Genomic DNA, 16062 nt, shown 5'->3' on the forward strand with positions numbered 1-16062 from the left:
GCCCCAACCTCCTAAAAAAAATAACCAGGCAAGAGTCAGGTATAGGGCAGGACAGTAGATTTGTTCTTTCCTGGTTCCACAAAGCTCTGTACAGTTGGGGGGGCGGGGCAATGCAGTAGGGGAAGTGAGGGGGCAGAAAGAGAATGTAAACATGAGGGCCCCCCCACCCCCTTAGAGAACAGAGAGGACACCCAACCCAAAGGGGAGCAAGAGGTTCAAGGAACAAAAGAAGGCAGGAAAGAATGGGAAAGAAATCATGGAAAAAATCAGAAAGGGCCTAAGAAGAATGAGATGGGTGTGTGAGACTGGAAGATGTGGTGAAAAGAGTATATGAAGAAAAGGAGCTAGAAACAGGACTGAAAGGCAAGCAGTCTAGCTGAGAGACCCTTCCTGCTGCAGGTCAACTCCCCTTAAATAAACCAGTGAACAGAGCAAGAGGGGAAGTAGAGATTGAACCCCCCCCCAGGGTCCTGTGTACATAATTACAATGCAGAGACATCAGATATATATATTATATATATATATATGCATATATATATATATATATAATATAGAGAGAGGCCCCTCTGCCTCCCAGTCTGGCACAGAGGGGAGATGTAGGGAGATGGTTAAGGCTTGAGGGAAGAGGAGAGGTTCACCCAGCTTTCTTCTTGTGGAATTGGGAAGCTGAGCCACCAAGAGTGAACATTTAAGAACAGTCAAGGCCCATCTTCAAAAGTCCACTCATGCCAGAAGAATATGTGAAGAGGTTAGATCAGCAAGAGGGGGAAAGGAGAAATCAATTGTTCCTTGGAAAGAACAACTTAGTAAGGTAAAGGAGAAACTTAATGGAGTCAGGAAAGGAAGAACACTGGTTGAGTAGAATAGGAAAGGGGGCTTCAGGGCTCACTCCACATTGTCCCATGAAATGCTGCTTAATTTGGGGTTTCAAGCCCACTAAATGGGGCTGGCTTGGGGACATGGTCCAGCAACAGCTGAGGAAAATATCGGGCCAGCTCCAGAAGATGGAACTAGGCCCGCCGAGGGTTCTGGGGAAACAGCACTAGCTCATTCTGTTTCTGTTGAGATATGGCCGCTTATACCAAGACGAGAAGAAACACAGCCTTCTCTAGGAGAGAACATCACTGACCAAGTAGAACGAAAGGAAACCTATGGCTGGCTCCCTGGGTCTGAGAGGTCAAGGGAGTGCAGCAGGCAGGCAATGAAGTTCATCACGGTGAAGGGAAGCCAGTGCCCTTCCCAGCCCCAGCATGGAAGGGACAGAAGGTTAGAAGTAAGCATCCTGTCGTGCTCCAGCTGCTGAGTTCCCATCCCCTCCATCTTGTGGGGGTGCAGAACCATCAGCCTTCCGTCGAAGGGACACCTTCCGTCCCTGGGCCTTCTTCTCTTGTTTCTGCCTCTCCTTTTCCCGTTCCTTCTCCTGTTTCTGTCTCTCCTTCTCCTGTTTCTGCCTCTCTTTCTCCTGCTTCTGAAGCTCCTTCTCCTGCTTCTGCCGCTCCTTCTCTTGACGCTTGGTCTCCTTTACCTGTCCCAGAGGTGTGCTGTTTCCAGTTGGTGAGGGCAGGGAAGGATGTAGCCCTTCGGCTGTGACCACAGGGCCTGGGGCAGGGCCAGCACTGGCTCTTCGAACAGGAGGCGGTGGGGATGAAGAAGCCCCACCCCTGGAGGAACGACTTTTGAGGCCTGGAAGGCTGAGGAGGCTAGCTGATGGGCCCAGGGGGGGCTGCTGTCGCCTTCGCTCCTCGTGGATAGCCCTTGAGCCATGGAGCCTCCTGGACGGTCGGTACTGCAACTCCCCCCGGGTCTCTCTCCACTTCTTTAGCTGGGCTGCATTTTCACGCTCTATCAGAGCCTCTGTCACAGGGAGGTTGGTTACCTGAAATGAGAAGAGTGGGGCATGAGACACAAGAGTCTCAGGAAAAGCATAAGGAGGCAGCTGGCTCCAGGAAATATAGAGATGCTGGGCAAGGCAGGGCAGGAGACACCCACCTCATGCACGAGGAACTCTTCCTGCATGCACTGTTGAGGTAAGTTCCTCAGCTGCTCCATGGTCTCATACATTCCCTGGCAGGACCGAAGCTTCTCTACAGAGCCCAGGGTATGCCGCAGAAGCACCAGAGCCACCCTGAAGATAATCTTGACTCCTGAGGGAAGATTAGTTGTCAGAGGTCACTAGAGAGTAGAGGAGGCTGCTGAAGACCTAGCCAATCCGAAAGCTCTTACTCTTTTTAAAGACCTAGATGACTCCCCTCCCTTTCCCACCCTCACTAAATAAGAATGAATTTTGCTTGAGGATTTGTGTCCTGGGTCATCAGAAAGATGATGGTGTTCTCTAGCAATTGCTACAGAAACCACTTCATTCTGAGGGCAGCTGTTCAGCTTAAGTATCTCAGTGGTAGCTGGGGCAGGGGCATCTATGAAGTGATCAAGATTATGAAGATGGGGTATTAATATTAGCCAACTAACAGGAAGAGGAAATTAACAAATCTATTCAATATGCAAGTTGCATCCCACTCCCATCCCACTCTCACTCTCTTTTAGAGCTGGTATACTATGATGAGAGTAGAAAACTCTCTTGAAACCAGCCTGATAAAGGGAGTCAGTAAAGACAGTGCATGAAATAGTAAATAGCTGGCTCCTCTGTTTTGCCCTCAGATAGGAGAAGATGGAAGAATAATAAGCAAAAGAAAATATGAAGACAGAAGTCCTATAGAGGAAGCTTGGGTCAGAACCACAGGGCTAGAAGTGTCCCCTTAGCACTGGTACCTTCACAGAAGAACATATCCCAGACCCGGAGAACTGAGGCCCAAGGCAGAGTGCGAGCAAAGATGCACATGAACCACTCAGTCATGTAAAGTACAGGGTCAATGCGCTGACGCCGAAGGTGTCGATGAGCTAAAGGGGAAGCCCGCCGAAGAAGGGCAAAGAAGATCTCTCCATCCAGCTGGATGGCCTCCTGAACAGTGAGCACAGAGATGAAGAGACACCATATTCACAAGCTGAAGGGAAAAGATTCTCTAACCTCCCTTCCATCCTGCCTTGGTTCCACAACCCTTTCCGAATCCAAAGTGTTACTCACCAGCCCAGCACTGTAGTAGCCAGGAAGGTATTTGTCACATATCTGTACCAAGCACCAGAAAGCTTGCTGGAGAGAAAAAGGAGAGTGGATGTGTAAGGAACGAAGAGCATGGTGTTAAACTTCTCCCCATCCCTACTCCACTGACAGCCCTGTGGCCACTCCCCCTCTTCCCACCCCAAAGGGGCTTTGGGAGCAGTCCAGTCAGCTCTCTGAACACATGCAAGGTATTGCCAGAGACTCCAATTCCTCCCATGTCCAACCCTAGGTCCCTTATTCCTGCCCTCTGACCTCAGCAGGCATATGCATGAGCAGCACAGCTGCCACAGGGGCCTGGGCTTGGCAGTAACCCTCATCAGGCCGATAGATGGTGTAGGCCTTCAAGATTCGATATAGGTCTTGCTGCCTGCAGGCATGGGAGAGGGAAGAAGGTTACCATAGTAACTGGGATCCAATGGTTCTTGAGGACATCTGTTCAGACTGCCCCAAACCCATCCTAAGAAACTGTCTATGGCACATGCCACTCTAGCCCCCTCTTCTCAGCTCAAATCTGTGCTGCACAGCCACAGCTACCAGATTAATCTTCCTAACACATAGCTATGATTATGTCATCCTCACCCACCTACTCAAAAACGTTCAGGGACTTCTCACTGTCCACAAAATAAAAGTCCAAATTCCTCTGCTTGGTTCTCAAGCCCTAACCTACCTTTCCAGTTTTATATCCTTTCCCCTCTTCAGATACTTCAATCACAAACTAAACTACTTACAGTATATCAAAATATTCAATTTTTCCCTTTCTGCTCTTTTGCTTACTCTATTCCTACTACCGGGAAAGCCCTCCCCCTTCTCCACCAATCAGAACTGCCTATTGTTTGGAGCCCAATTCAAATGCTCTTCCAAGAGTCTTTTCCTCATTTTCTAGCCAGAAATTAGTCAGCACCTTTTTAATGGCACTTGATCATACTCTACTCTTTGTTTTAGTTGTTTGTCGTTTCCCCCACTAATACACTATGTGCAGAAACCAACCATATTTCCATCTTTTGTGTTCTGCATAACACTGAACAAGGGCACTTAAACTGTATTAAATTTTTTGCTGAGACTCTGCCCAGGATCTTTTTTGATTGTACACTGTCACCCACCCCTAAATCTTACCCATGACCCCCTCGGGCAGCAAACATCTCATGAAAGGGGAATTGTCGATGCAAGTCTTTCTCAATCACATCCAGCCACTTAGGGTCTCCAGGTGCCCGCTCCAGCTCCTTCGATAAAATGGAGAAGTTATATCTCTCTGCAGCAATCCTCCCCCCCCACCCCACATTCAAGGGAAAGCTCTCTAGACCCTTCTCCTAACCCACAAAGGAGAGCCTTAGCTTGACCAGATGACAAGGAAGAACTGGCATTCCAATATAAATACTCTCCTCACAACCAGCTGCCTCCATACCTCAAATTTACCAGGGTTCTGATCTAGGAGTTCCTTGCTGTTGGACAGGAACTGCCAGGCTTTGGCTCTAAGGGACGAGGGGATGCCCTTCCGGCATCGCAACTTCACCTAGCAGAAAGGAGACAGGAGCGGGAAAGATGACATAAGTGAGGATAGACTTTTACTCAGACTTGATTAGCCCTGATGCTCCAGCATCTATTGGAAGAGACCAATCATCCCCTCAGGGCTCATCCTAAAACCTAGCTTCCAGCTCCCAAGCAAGGCTGGCCCTAGGGTTATCCCAATGTCAAGACAAAATAAAAGGCACTTGTGCCTTATCTTTACATATTTAACATATAACATTTTCACGCCCCCAACACATAGCACACATACTATCCAGTCTGCCAGGCTGATCCTATTCCTGTGCATAATTTTCCCCCAAAGACTTCACAGATGCTTTTTGCTTTCTCCCACCCTCCTTATTACTGTAAAGGGTGAAGGGCAGAGAAAAGCGAAGGAATAGAAGGCTGCAGGCCCTCACAGGTGAAGGGTGTATCAAACTTCGATCTTGCTCTCCCCATCTCATGTACCTTCTGAAATCGACGAGATAACCACTTATCCCAGTTACTGAACATGTCCAGCCACTTTAGTTCCCGCTGACGGGCCACATCAACAGGGACAGAGCTTTCCCTGGGGGAGAAAGGAAAAGGAGTCCAACTGATGTCACCCCAATCATAAGTTTCTCCATCCTCTCTTCAGTAAATCCTCTAACTTCTCCCTTTCAAATCTCCTCAGATTCCACAACTTCCCATTTTTAAACCCTAATCTGTAGGTGTTGAACCATTATATCCATGATGACCTAGCCCAAGGGAATGGAGGCATCAGGGGTCATTCCATTATGTGGTAGGAAGGGGAACAAGGATGACCAGGATCCAGAGAAAGGGAAGGAAGGAGTCACAGCAGTCACACCCCACACCTTGGGAGGGAGTGACTCAGGCCATAGGAGGCAAGGGAACTAGGAAAGAGGGCAGGGCCTGGGGAGATGAGGAAATGGAGAAGAGGCACTCCTACCCCTTTCCCCTGTGAAGACCTAGAAGTCCCTGCTCACTCAGAAAAGTTTCATTCAATGTTCACCTCCCCCTAAATTATACTCCACCCCTTTATATTTTTTGTGACCTTCCACATCAGGGCAGAAGAGAAGTAAAGAACATGGAATCGGCTCCATATAGCCTGGCCCCACCCTCCAGGTTAAAGTCGAGAATCCCTTGTTACCTCCATTATACTGAGGCATTGTGGTTTCCTTGCCTGAATGAGGCTCCATAACAGCCTGTAATCCAACTAAATTTCTAAATACTATTCCTAACCAGCTGCTATTTTAACCTTTAAGCCAATAAGACCTGGTCCCCTACCAATGGCCAGGTTTTAACATCAGAGAATCATAGACTGTCAGAACTGGAAAGGGCCTTAGAGATCTAGTCTGACCCCCTCTTTTTACAGATGAGATAAACCCAGGGACTATTTAATGACTTGTCCAAGGTTAACACTGCAAGTTAGGAGCAGAGATGAAACTAGAACTCAAATGATCCAATTCTGAGGTCCAGTGTTCTTTCTACCACATCATGCTTCACAACAAGCTACTAATTGATGGTCAGTATAATTGAACTAAATTACCTTTTGAAGTTTAATTCAAAGCAACCCTCAATACTAAGACTGAATCCCAAGTTGGAGGAACTATGCCCAGGAATTGACAGGATTTATAAATGTCACCTCTTCTGAAGGACCCTTTCTCCCCATACCAGGAGTGGTCCCCCGGGGTCCCCCGTACTCACAGGCTTCCAGAGTACTGGCTGCCCCCCAGGAATCCATACTTGTCTGTCTTTCGAAGGGCAAGCCCGTTGATTTCAGAGTCTGAGCCCATGGAGCTCACATCATCTGCCAAGGACTCTAAGGTACCTGACATGAGGCTCACAGAGTCTAGGTAGCTTAGGCTGTCTGGGGCCTGTCCACGAGGTCCTTGAATTCCAGGACCTAAGCTAGACATGGAGCCCAAGTCCTGGGAACCTTCAGTTGGCTCAGGGGCTGGGGTCACAGTTACTGTGGCTACTGGAGTCTCGGAGACTGCAGAAGACTCTGTTCCTGTCCCCGATGGCATTGCAATGGCTGGGCCTGCCATTGCCACTGCTACACCTGTGTCACCTGTAGCAGCTAGCCCATCTGTTGTCAGTCCTGCTGTTACAACGGTAGCTGGTCCAGTTGTTCCTGAAGCTACCACCATTCCTGGTCTAGGTGCAACAGGCGGTTTGGCTGTCATTGCACCAGAAGCTGTTACAATAGGCACAAGAGTTGTATTCTCTTCTGTCACAGACACAGGTGTTCCTGAGAGGGCCAAGTCAGCTAATTCAGTTGCCAGCTCCAGTCGCGGTGCTGCCACCACTTCTGATGTAGTCAGTCCCATCGAGCTGGTGACCAGGCAGTCACCTACAGGGGCTGTTTCTGAGTGTGCCGAGGTTGCTGTTGCTGTCTCTGGTCCGGCTACAGAGGAGTCTGTCCCCATCTCGGGGGTCACAGCACCGATGGGCAAGGCTGTTCCTCCTGCTGCCACCATTCCTGGTGCCACCGGCCTGCCACGAGGTTCGGAAGCTGACCTGGGCCCAGGCTCTGTCCTTGGGATTCCTGTGGTGCTGGAGCTGTCTGTCCTCACCTCCCTGGTGGGGTTGGGGTCAGGATCCTGGCCAGAGGCTGCAGCCACAGCTTCCAGAGTCAGCACCACCACCGTGCTGCCACCGGTACCTGTGCCCCCCAGCCGGCCCCGGCGACCCTGCAGGGGCAGACGGAGGCGGCCGGCTCCCAGGGATGCCAGGTGGGGGCCTGGGGCCACCGGACACCCAGGCCGGGCGGGCCTCCCCGGGTGCCACCAGAGTGACCGGGGAGGAGGTGGCCGTGGTCACTGGGGGCCCCGGGGCCACCACCAGCACAGGCCCAGCCCGGGAGCCCCGAGGTGGTGGGGAGGGGGCCACTGAGGCGCCATGGCGGCGTGGGGGGGCCACCAAAGGCGCCGGGCCTGTCTCCATGGCGACGGCCCCGCTCCGAGGTGCTCCTCACATCCCCCTCCCCGGAGGCTGGGCCTGGGGGAGGAGCCACCCCACCCACCGGGAGGGAAAGAGGGAGGGAGGGAGGGGGCAGAGGGTGAAGGGCGCGGCCTAGCCAGATGGCGGGCGCCCGAGCAGGAGTGAGAGGGAGGGGGAGGGGGGGAGGGGAGGGGAGGGAGGGGGGTCGCACAGGGCGGGCGCCTCGCGGGGGTCCGGCTCGCGCCCTCTCACCCTCACTCGCGCGCTAACTCTCTCCCCTTTTTGGGCCGGTGGCCGTCTTCACGCCTGCGCACAACATCGTTAGCTGGGCGGAGCGCTCCCCCCCACTCTAGTCAAACAACTGGCGCCTGCGTGAAGTGTAATCCCGCCCACCTCTCCTTCCCTATCCCGCCTTCAAGGGGATCCTGGCCAGTCACTTGGAGACAAAGAATGGCGCTCCTACCAATCAGGGAAAAGTAGGTGGGATCGCGGGGAAGAGGAAGCAGGGGTGGGGCATGCTGTGAGGAAAATGTTCTGGGAGCCAACCAAAATGGTAAACAAGGCGGAAGAAGGTGGGTTGAAGAAAGTAGCTAATTAGAAAAAAGGGTGTTGGCAACTGTTGGCCAATAACAAAAGTTAGCGAAAGTTTGACCGCGGAAGGATAAAGGAAGGGGTGGAGTTTGAGAGGGAAAAGGTGGGTGCCAGAATTTGCAAGCTATTAGGAAGGGAGAAAAGGAGCCGGGTGAGCCAATGAGGCAGGGTTGGCAGGATCAAAATTGACAGTTGGGATGTCATATATGGGCGGTGATTGACAGTAGGCATAATCAATGGAAAGCTTTAAAGAGCCGAAGTCCTCCGGAGAAGCAGAGGAGATAATGACCGCTAGTGGGCGGGCTAATCATAGGAGGGATTCTCCTTTTTCAACCAATGAATGCGTCTTAAGGAGCCAGGGGCAGAGAGAAACTGACAACTGTGACAACCAATGGCTATTTCGGGAAGGTCCCGCGGCTGCCAGCGGGAGTAGTGGCTTTGGGGACAGGCAGTGACAGTCGGTGGCAGGTGGCGGGAGGGAAGAGCGGATGACGGGTGACAGTCGGGGACGGCTCAGGAGATCGCCTCAGCACCTCCTTCTCCCCTCCTCACTACATCCCTGCCTCTGTCTGCGCCCTTATATCCCCTCGCAGTGCTCTGCACACAGTGAGAGCTTCAAACACGTTCCATGAATGGAATGAATGAATGAATGAATGAATGAATGAATTTCTGGCCCCGGAACATTTCCCCTCTAAGAATCCAGGGTCTCTGTCCTTAGCGTGTTGATTGATTGATTCCAGTGCTTAGCACAGTTCCTGACGCTTAATAAATGATCACTGTCTTGATTTGATCTGCTGCAACACCTCCCCGCAAGCCGTTAGCCCTAATCACGCTCTCTGGGATCCCATTCTCCACCTAGATTCCACTTTTCCAAGGCTCCCGACTCTCCAGTCCCCTCAGCATCCCACTATCTCTAGGACTCCACTCCCCAACTTTCCTGAATCCCCTAAGCTTTCTTTTTTGAAGTAACAGAACTCAGACATCAGAGGTCCCAACCGTCAAGCCCCTGTTCTCTCTCAGATCGTATTCCCCACTCAGACCCCAGGCATCCAATTCTTCCAGAGTCCCTCAATTCCTTGATCTTTCTCTGGAGGATATAATTTTTTTTTTAATCCAGTGCCCATAACATCCAGTGCCCCAGATTTCAAGTCTGCCTCGGGTTCCTCCATGACACTCTGGGACCCTATTCCACACCATGAACTCAAGTATTCAACCACCCACAAGCTCCAGAGTTCACTGAATTGGCCTGATATTTTCTTTTTTGGTAATTATATTCTCTATCCAGAACTCAGGCATCCAATCCCCTATCTTTCCGGTCTTCTCACCTTTCCCACTCTCTCCCCCATCTCTCCCTTTTTTCTGGAACCCATAGCCAACCTAAAAACCCCCATGTCCCTTTGATTTCTTACTGATACTCCATCCCCTACCCAGAACCCAGGCGCCCTGCCTTTTAGATACCATATAGGGGGAGAAATAGACCCCAGGAATAATTTATCTCCACTTCCTTCACCACGGTCTAAGTCCCCTCTCCCCACTTCACTGGGTCCCTGTTGCCCATATAAGGTGGGGCCCTAGGGTCAGGGGATAGAGTGGGAGGGGAGGGTTGGTTAGGAGGCCAGCAGGGGGGCAGCTGGTGCTAAGTTTAGGTGGCTCCTTCCCCACCCCTCCCATCAGAGACAACAGGTGGACTGTCCCCAGTGCCCAGAAAGGAAAATGTCTTAGAGGCATTGGCGTGGTACTGGGGGAGGGGCATTCTCAGAGGCAAGGAGCATTCCCCAGAATGGCAAGTTCCTGCACAAGACACTAGCTCTTTAGGGGCCCCTGGCCTCCTGGGCCCTATCCACGTTCTCAGGCCTTGTCATAAATCTCATTTTCTCTTCCATTAACTATCCATCCTTCTGGTCCTTGGCCACACAGTACCTGTTTCTCTCTTTTTTTGAGGGGTCACTTGAGTCTAAGCCTGGCCATTTCCTCAAACTGTATCCTTTCCTTCAGGTGTCCTTTCCCTACTTAAGGCAGAACCTTTCAGAACTATTTGTCAGAACAGCTTTTATCATCATGCCCTTCTCTTGCTCACAAACTTTCAGCAGATCCCCATTGTCCATAGGATCGAATCTGAACTCAGCTTGTCATTCAAGGCCCTCAATATTCTAGGCCCAACCTTCCTTTCTAAGCCTAACTACCCACTATTTCCTGAAGAAAGGGAAGGGACAAAGCATTTATTAATCACCTACTATGTGTCAGGTGCTTTACACCTCATTTAATCCTCCAAAAAGGTGCTGAGAAATAGGTATTATTATCCCCTCTTTACATATGAGGAAACTCAGGCACAAAGAAGTTAAGTGATTTGTCCTGGGCCATACAGCTAGTTTCTAAGGTCAAATTTGAACTCAGGTCTTCCTGACTCCAAACCCAGGGCTCTATCCCCACTATGGTGGCCTCTGCAGCCTCACATGTTCAGATTCTGGTATCTTTGCTAATGTTGGTCTCCCAGTTTGCAATGCCCTTTCCCAGCCTCTCTAATTTCTATCTATTTGTCAAAGCCCAGATTAAATCCTGTCTCCTCTATGGAGTCTTCTCAGATCACCCCATCCCACAATGATCTTTTCTTCTTCTGAATTTCAACTGAGCTTATTGTTGAGAACACACATGTGGTACCCAGCATAACTTCCTGGCATTGTTAGCTCACCGTTGTTATGAAAATGTTTTGCTTCCCTGTGAATTGCTTAAGAAAGGGACTATGTCTTATTCATTTTTGTATCACCCTTGCTGCGCAGGAAGCCGCTAACTTCCCAGATTTCTCATTCCTTCCCCAGTCTAGTCCCCCTGAATCTTTGTGCCTGCTGGGGAGGTGAAAACATTCCATCCTGACTTCATTTACCACACCCCACATTCTGTCTCTCCACCCCCCCCCACTGGTACACTTGTCCTCCACAAAGACCATGCCTGAGTTAGAACATCCCTAAGATCTCCCTCCATCTCCAATTGCTTCCCTCCCCCTCACTTCTCCAAGAAAGGAGAGGCCTGTGAGCTATTTCGGTATCTTGGGTAGCCATCTGTTCCCCCCTTTCATCCCTCCCCCCACATCAGCCCCCTGGCTCCTTTTCTACCCAGCCCCTCCCCTTTCCAACTCTAAGACTCAGCTAAAGTTACCCTGGTATGTTAAGGGCTCCCTCGGGTCGGGTATATAACCCCAGAGGAATCGTCCACATCTTGTCACTCTGCTCTGATTCCTTCCAGCGTCCCACTAGAGCCGTCACCCAACCCCATAGAGAAAAGATATGGTAAGTGAGATCTCTTCCCCTCTCCCCACCCTAAGACCTCCAGACTCTAACCCCCAGCTGTTAAATTAGAGTACAACTTGGGGGGACGGGGAAGGAACGTTTTTTGAAGAAGACAGCTAAGAGGATGGTTCTGTGGAGATCAAGGGAGAAAAGTTTAACCTTCTAGAAAAATGTGTAACAAAGAGGTTAATGCCTCTGACATGGTGAGATATCAAAATGTTAAAAGGTAGAAATACCTCTGAGATCACCTGGTCCAATCCCTTCCCTCTACTGATAGAAAAACTGAGGCTCAGAAGGGCATAGGCTTGCCTAAGGTCTCGTAGCAAGTGAGCAACAAAGCAGACATTAGAACTCAGTGATGGAGAAAGACCGATGAAAAGGGAATAGATGAAACATCCCCTACTTAGCCACTCTCACTTCCATCCCCACCCACCCCACCCAAAAAGACTACAAGAAATGTCTGCTCAAATAACATCATGTTGCTCTTGTACTAGAAAGTATACTATACTCTAGTAACTGTCAGTGTTCCCTCAAGAAGAGATGTGCTTAATATTACTCCAGTAATTTAGGGGCCTGGCCCCTAAAATTCCCAGCCCACCCCCTCTCTAATATTACCTTGAGATTGGAGTTTCATAGAGCTATAAATAGCAAGACAGTGTTTGCTTTCAAGCATCAGGACCTGCCAACTTGACCTCAGGGTACATCAGGTCAGAGAGGTTGACCTCTTCCACGTCTAAATTCCAAGGCCAGGAAGAAAACCCCATCAGCATTACTGTACAACAGGGATACTGGATATGATTGACAGTCCCCTCTCACCTACACCTTCGCTATTGTAAGAAAACGCAGTTCCCTCATAAAGAGTTACCCTAGGAACAAAGAACGATCTTAGAGGACTGTCATGAAATCCTCACTGCACTTCCCCTACACACACACACACACACACACACACACACACACACACACACACATTCACATGCATACACACACACACATATACACACTCTCACCTGGAAGGAGAATCCACAGGCTAATCCGTAAGATAATAGGATTTAAGGGGCTCTAAATAGGCCATCTAGTCCCAATAGCTTTGTTTTACAGATGAGGAAACTGAGGCCCAGGGAAGGTAAATGATTTGCTTGAGATCATAAAAGCTAGTGGTAGAGGTACCTGAAGTACAGCTCTGATCCTGCCCTCTTCCTTCTCCCAAATCTTCAGTGATGTCAGAATGCCCATAGAATGCAGTCCTATACCAGAGCTTACTGGGGTAGAAGAAGCACTTCATGATACCCCAGTCACAGAGACAATGAGGCTAATAACCATGTAACCATGGTCTGACTTTACTGTGATAACTGAACCTTTCTCTCCACAATGTACCTTGATCTGGCCTTACAGCAGCTAGATCCACTGATCACCTAGCTTTAAGTCATACAGAGGTAACTGATCAGTCTGTCTGTCCAACTAAAGGGAGAGAGTTCTGTCTCTGTAAGAAAAGTTAGAGAGAGAGAAAGAGAAAGAGAGAGAGAGGAACAGGCACTCCAAGGGAGCTACCCTACTCTCCTACCTGTAGTATGTTCCTTACAGATCTCCTGGCCCTATCACCACCACCACCACCATTACTTCTCTCTCCACCACCATACTCCAGGGATTAGGGTCATGATGAGTGTGCCACAGAGGCCACAAATAAGCAAGGAGTGGCCAGAAGGGGTTCCTGCACTAAGAACGTTAGCCTGTCTTCCCCTCCCTACTGCTCTATAGTCAGTGATTCTCCGGTGATTTCCACTAGACTTTGTTATCCTGCAGCTCCCAGGCATCTGACCTTTTTGTCTGCCCATCTCCTCTCCCCTCAGGCACCCAAGAAGGCCAAGAGAAGGGCAGCAGAGGGTGGCAGCTCCAATGTCTTCTCCATGTTTGACCAAACACAAATCCAGGAGTTTAAGGAGGTAAGGAAGAGTTGGGGGGGGTAGGCATTGGGAGTAGAAGGCATGAGAGAGTGAGGAGTCCTGGTGACAGGCTGCCTGATGAAGCCAGGTGTCCTGGGCCCCCAGCTGTCAGTCAACATGATTTCCTCCAACTCTGGGTTCTTCTCCCTCCATTCCTTCCCCTGCCCCTCCCTGGAATGTGCACCTGTCCCAGAGTAGGGGGAAGGGTGAAGGGAAGGAAAGGGAGATGAAGGATTCCTTCCATCCTAGAGGCTGACCTAGCGGAGAGACAGCTGGGGTGGGGTAAAGGAACGGTACAGAGAGTATAAAGCTGGGGGCCTCAGGAAAAGAGATTGAGAAGAGCTTCAGTCCTAGAAATGAGGAGGAAAGTAGAACCCCAATACCCTCTCTTTTCCTGTTCCTCAACAATGCCCTCCCTCCCTAGGCCTTCACCGTCATTGACCAAAACCGAGATGGCATCATTGACAAGGAAGACCTAAGGGACACCTTTGCAGCCATGGGTAAGACTACCTCTGCCCCTCAGCCTGGAAGTCCTGATCATCTATTTTTCCACTTCTGGGATCCAAACATAAGCCCCCAGTCCTCTTAGCCTTCTCTGTCTTAGCCTCTGGTAGCCACTGTTCTCTGTCAGAACTTTGGTGACTTAGTTCCTCTGTCTCAGCTTCTCATAGAGTCCAAGAAAGTTAGGAGGAACATTAATTACAGTTGGAAGGAACATTATTTATCACTTAGTCCAATCTCTTCATTTTCCAGAGCAAGAGACAAAGGCACAGAGAGGTGATTTGCCCAAGGGTTCCATAATCATTTAGTGGCAGTGCTGGGACTCATCCTCAGGTCTCATTGTACTCATTCCTGGCCCTTCCCACCTTAATCCCGATCCCAGAATCCTATTGTCTAGCTCATTCCTCCTACCAGCTTCCTCCCTATTAACCTGCCTTTGTCAGGAGCACAATTTGAAACCTATCCCCTCCCTATTTCTATCCTACCCCATAGGCCGCCTGAATGTGAAGAATGAGGAACTGGACGCCATGATGAAGGAGGCCAGTGGACCCATCAACTTCACTGTCTTCTTGACCATGTTTGGAGAGAAATTAAAGGGTGAGTTTAAAGGTGTTGGGTATACATACCACCCCTCTTACTCAATACTCCTTGGGGCTCCAGGATTCTGTTCCCCCAGAGACACACCCTTTCCCCCTAAAACATGTGAAATTAGCTTCCAGCCCTCCCTGTCCCTAGGTGCTGATCCGGAGGATGTGATCACTGGAGCCTTCAAAGTCCTGGACCCTGAGGGGAAGGGGTCCATTAAGAAGCAGTTGTGAGTAGTGGTTTATTGGTCTGTTCATGGGCAGCCCTCTCCCTGTGTCCTAAGGTCCCATGCTCTCCCTTCATTCTGTACCCCAAGTTTCTAGCCCCAGTATTTTCCTGCCTCATATGTATGTATATGTGTATGTGTATGTGTATGTGTATGTGTATATGTATATATGTATATATGTATATATACACACATACCTACATATACATGCATACATATATATACACATACATACATATATATATGTGTGTGTATATATATATACACATATATATAACTTCCCCTGCCTCTTTGGGTTTTTTTTGGGTAGGGAGGTAGTCACTGTTCTCCAGAATAAACTGATTTATTCCCTATAACTCCTCTTTCCTTCCCAGTCTGGAGGAGCTGCTTACAACCCAGTGTGACCGATTCTCTAAGGAGGAGGTGAGTTTTTTGGAGGAAGAAAATTGAGGAGAGGGAAGAGGGAAAGCTTATCTATTTAGGGGAGGAAAGAGAGAGGAGAGGGAGGCTCCTTTGGGAGATGACTCCTATATGACTGGTCCTGTCTCTATCGCAGATCAAGAACATGTGGGCAGCCTTCCCTCCAGATGTAGGCGGCAATGTAGACTACAAGAATATCTGCTATGTCATCACCCATGGAGACGCCAAGGACCAGGAGTAGAGGCCTCCAGAGCCTCACCCTCCCTTCATTTGGTCCCCAGAATGGGGAGTGTTGAGCTCCTCTGGATCTGAACCCCTTTATTCCCCAAATAAAGATGAACTTGTGTTTCTTACTGATGACCTCCCAATATCTTTCTGTGGAGGAGGGTTGAGGGGAAGAGAGGGGATCTTTATTTTCACCTGAAGTGAGCAAATCTGGAGAAAAGGGGGTTAGGACTGAAAAAAGGTCCGCTGGAAACTTGCTCATGAAGGGAATCCCTTCTAGAAAGGCTTTTGTGGGAGGCCTCTGGTTGGATTCCGTGAGAGGGGCAGAGCTGGAACTGGAGTGATACGAAGGGGATCTAGAATCAAGTCAGCATCTCCTGCCTCCTCCTCCGTATCTCCATATAGTAGACCTTGGGGTACTCTATTTTCGACCAAACTGGGACATTTTGGGACAAAAAAGAGATGCAAAGAACAGTGAGTAGGAAAGGAGGGAAGGTTTATCTGCGCGCATAGAATGATGGAGCTGGAAGGAATCTTAGAAACCACCAAGTAAAACCTCCCCATTTTACAGATGAGGAACCTTAGTGATTTGCTCAGGGTCATATAATAGTGTCACAGGAGGGCTTTTGAATCCAATTTTCCTGACTCAAAGTTTAAGTCTCTTACCCACCACACAAGGCTGCTACTAATGACTTTTTTAAGGCCACACAAGTAAGTCTCTTCTCC

The 16062-nt window shown here is 49.6% G+C and overlaps 2 protein-coding genes across 4 annotated transcripts; one reads left to right on the forward strand and one right to left on the reverse strand.

Moving 5' to 3' along the window:
• Positions 1 to 42: 42 nt before the first annotated feature.
• Positions 43 to 7757, reverse strand: TBC1D10B (TBC1 domain family member 10B). The gene is given in 10 exon segments (XM_021008469.2): positions 43 to 1876; positions 1990 to 2144; positions 2767 to 2956; positions 3080 to 3145; positions 3368 to 3482; positions 4229 to 4335; positions 4518 to 4625; positions 5087 to 5186; positions 6326 to 7296; positions 7298 to 7757. Coding segments are annotated over 10 exon segments (2691 nt in total). The 5' UTR covers positions 7568 to 7757; the 3' UTR covers positions 43 to 1267.
• Positions 7279 to 15464, forward strand: MYL11 (myosin light chain 11). Of its 3 annotated transcripts, none has more exons than XM_021008489.2 (8): positions 7279 to 7356; positions 11396 to 11439; positions 13287 to 13379; positions 13804 to 13879; positions 14373 to 14477; positions 14616 to 14694; positions 15066 to 15114; positions 15248 to 15464. In XM_021008489.2, exons 2-8 carry the CDS (start codon positions 11437 to 11439, stop codon positions 15350 to 15352), a joined length of 510 nt encoding a protein of 169 aa, XP_020864148.1. In that variant the 5' UTR covers positions 7279 to 7356; positions 11396 to 11436; the 3' UTR covers positions 15353 to 15464. The 3 variants fall into 3 exon arrangements, with proteins under 3 accessions (XP_020864148.1, XP_020864154.1, XP_020864147.1); XM_021008488.2 differs by lacking the exon at positions 7279 to 7356 and adding an exon at positions 8082 to 8136; XM_021008495.2 differs by lacking the exons at positions 7279 to 7356; positions 11396 to 11439 and adding an exon at positions 7973 to 8040.
• The last annotated feature ends 598 nt before the right edge of the window (positions 15465 to 16062 follow it).

Source organism: Phascolarctos cinereus, unplaced genomic scaffold (genome assembly GCF_003287225.1).
Source record: "Phascolarctos cinereus isolate Bilbo 61053 unplaced genomic scaffold, phaCin_HiC Scaffold_4;HRSCAF=312, whole genome shotgun sequence".
Classification (NCBI taxonomy): Eukaryota; Metazoa; Chordata; class Mammalia; order Diprotodontia; family Phascolarctidae; genus Phascolarctos; species Phascolarctos cinereus.

Bases quoted from the DNA above. Each gene is read 5' to 3' on its own strand.
- MYL11 (XM_021008489.2), top strand. The intron at 13,380-13,803 runs GTAAGGAAGAGT...CTCCCTCCCTAG, and splicing joins AAATCCAGGAGTTTAAGGAG to GCCTTCACCGTCATTGACCA. The intron at 14,478-14,615 runs GTGAGTTTAAAG...CCCTGTCCCTAG, and splicing joins GTTTGGAGAGAAATTAAAGG to GTGCTGATCCGGAGGATGTG.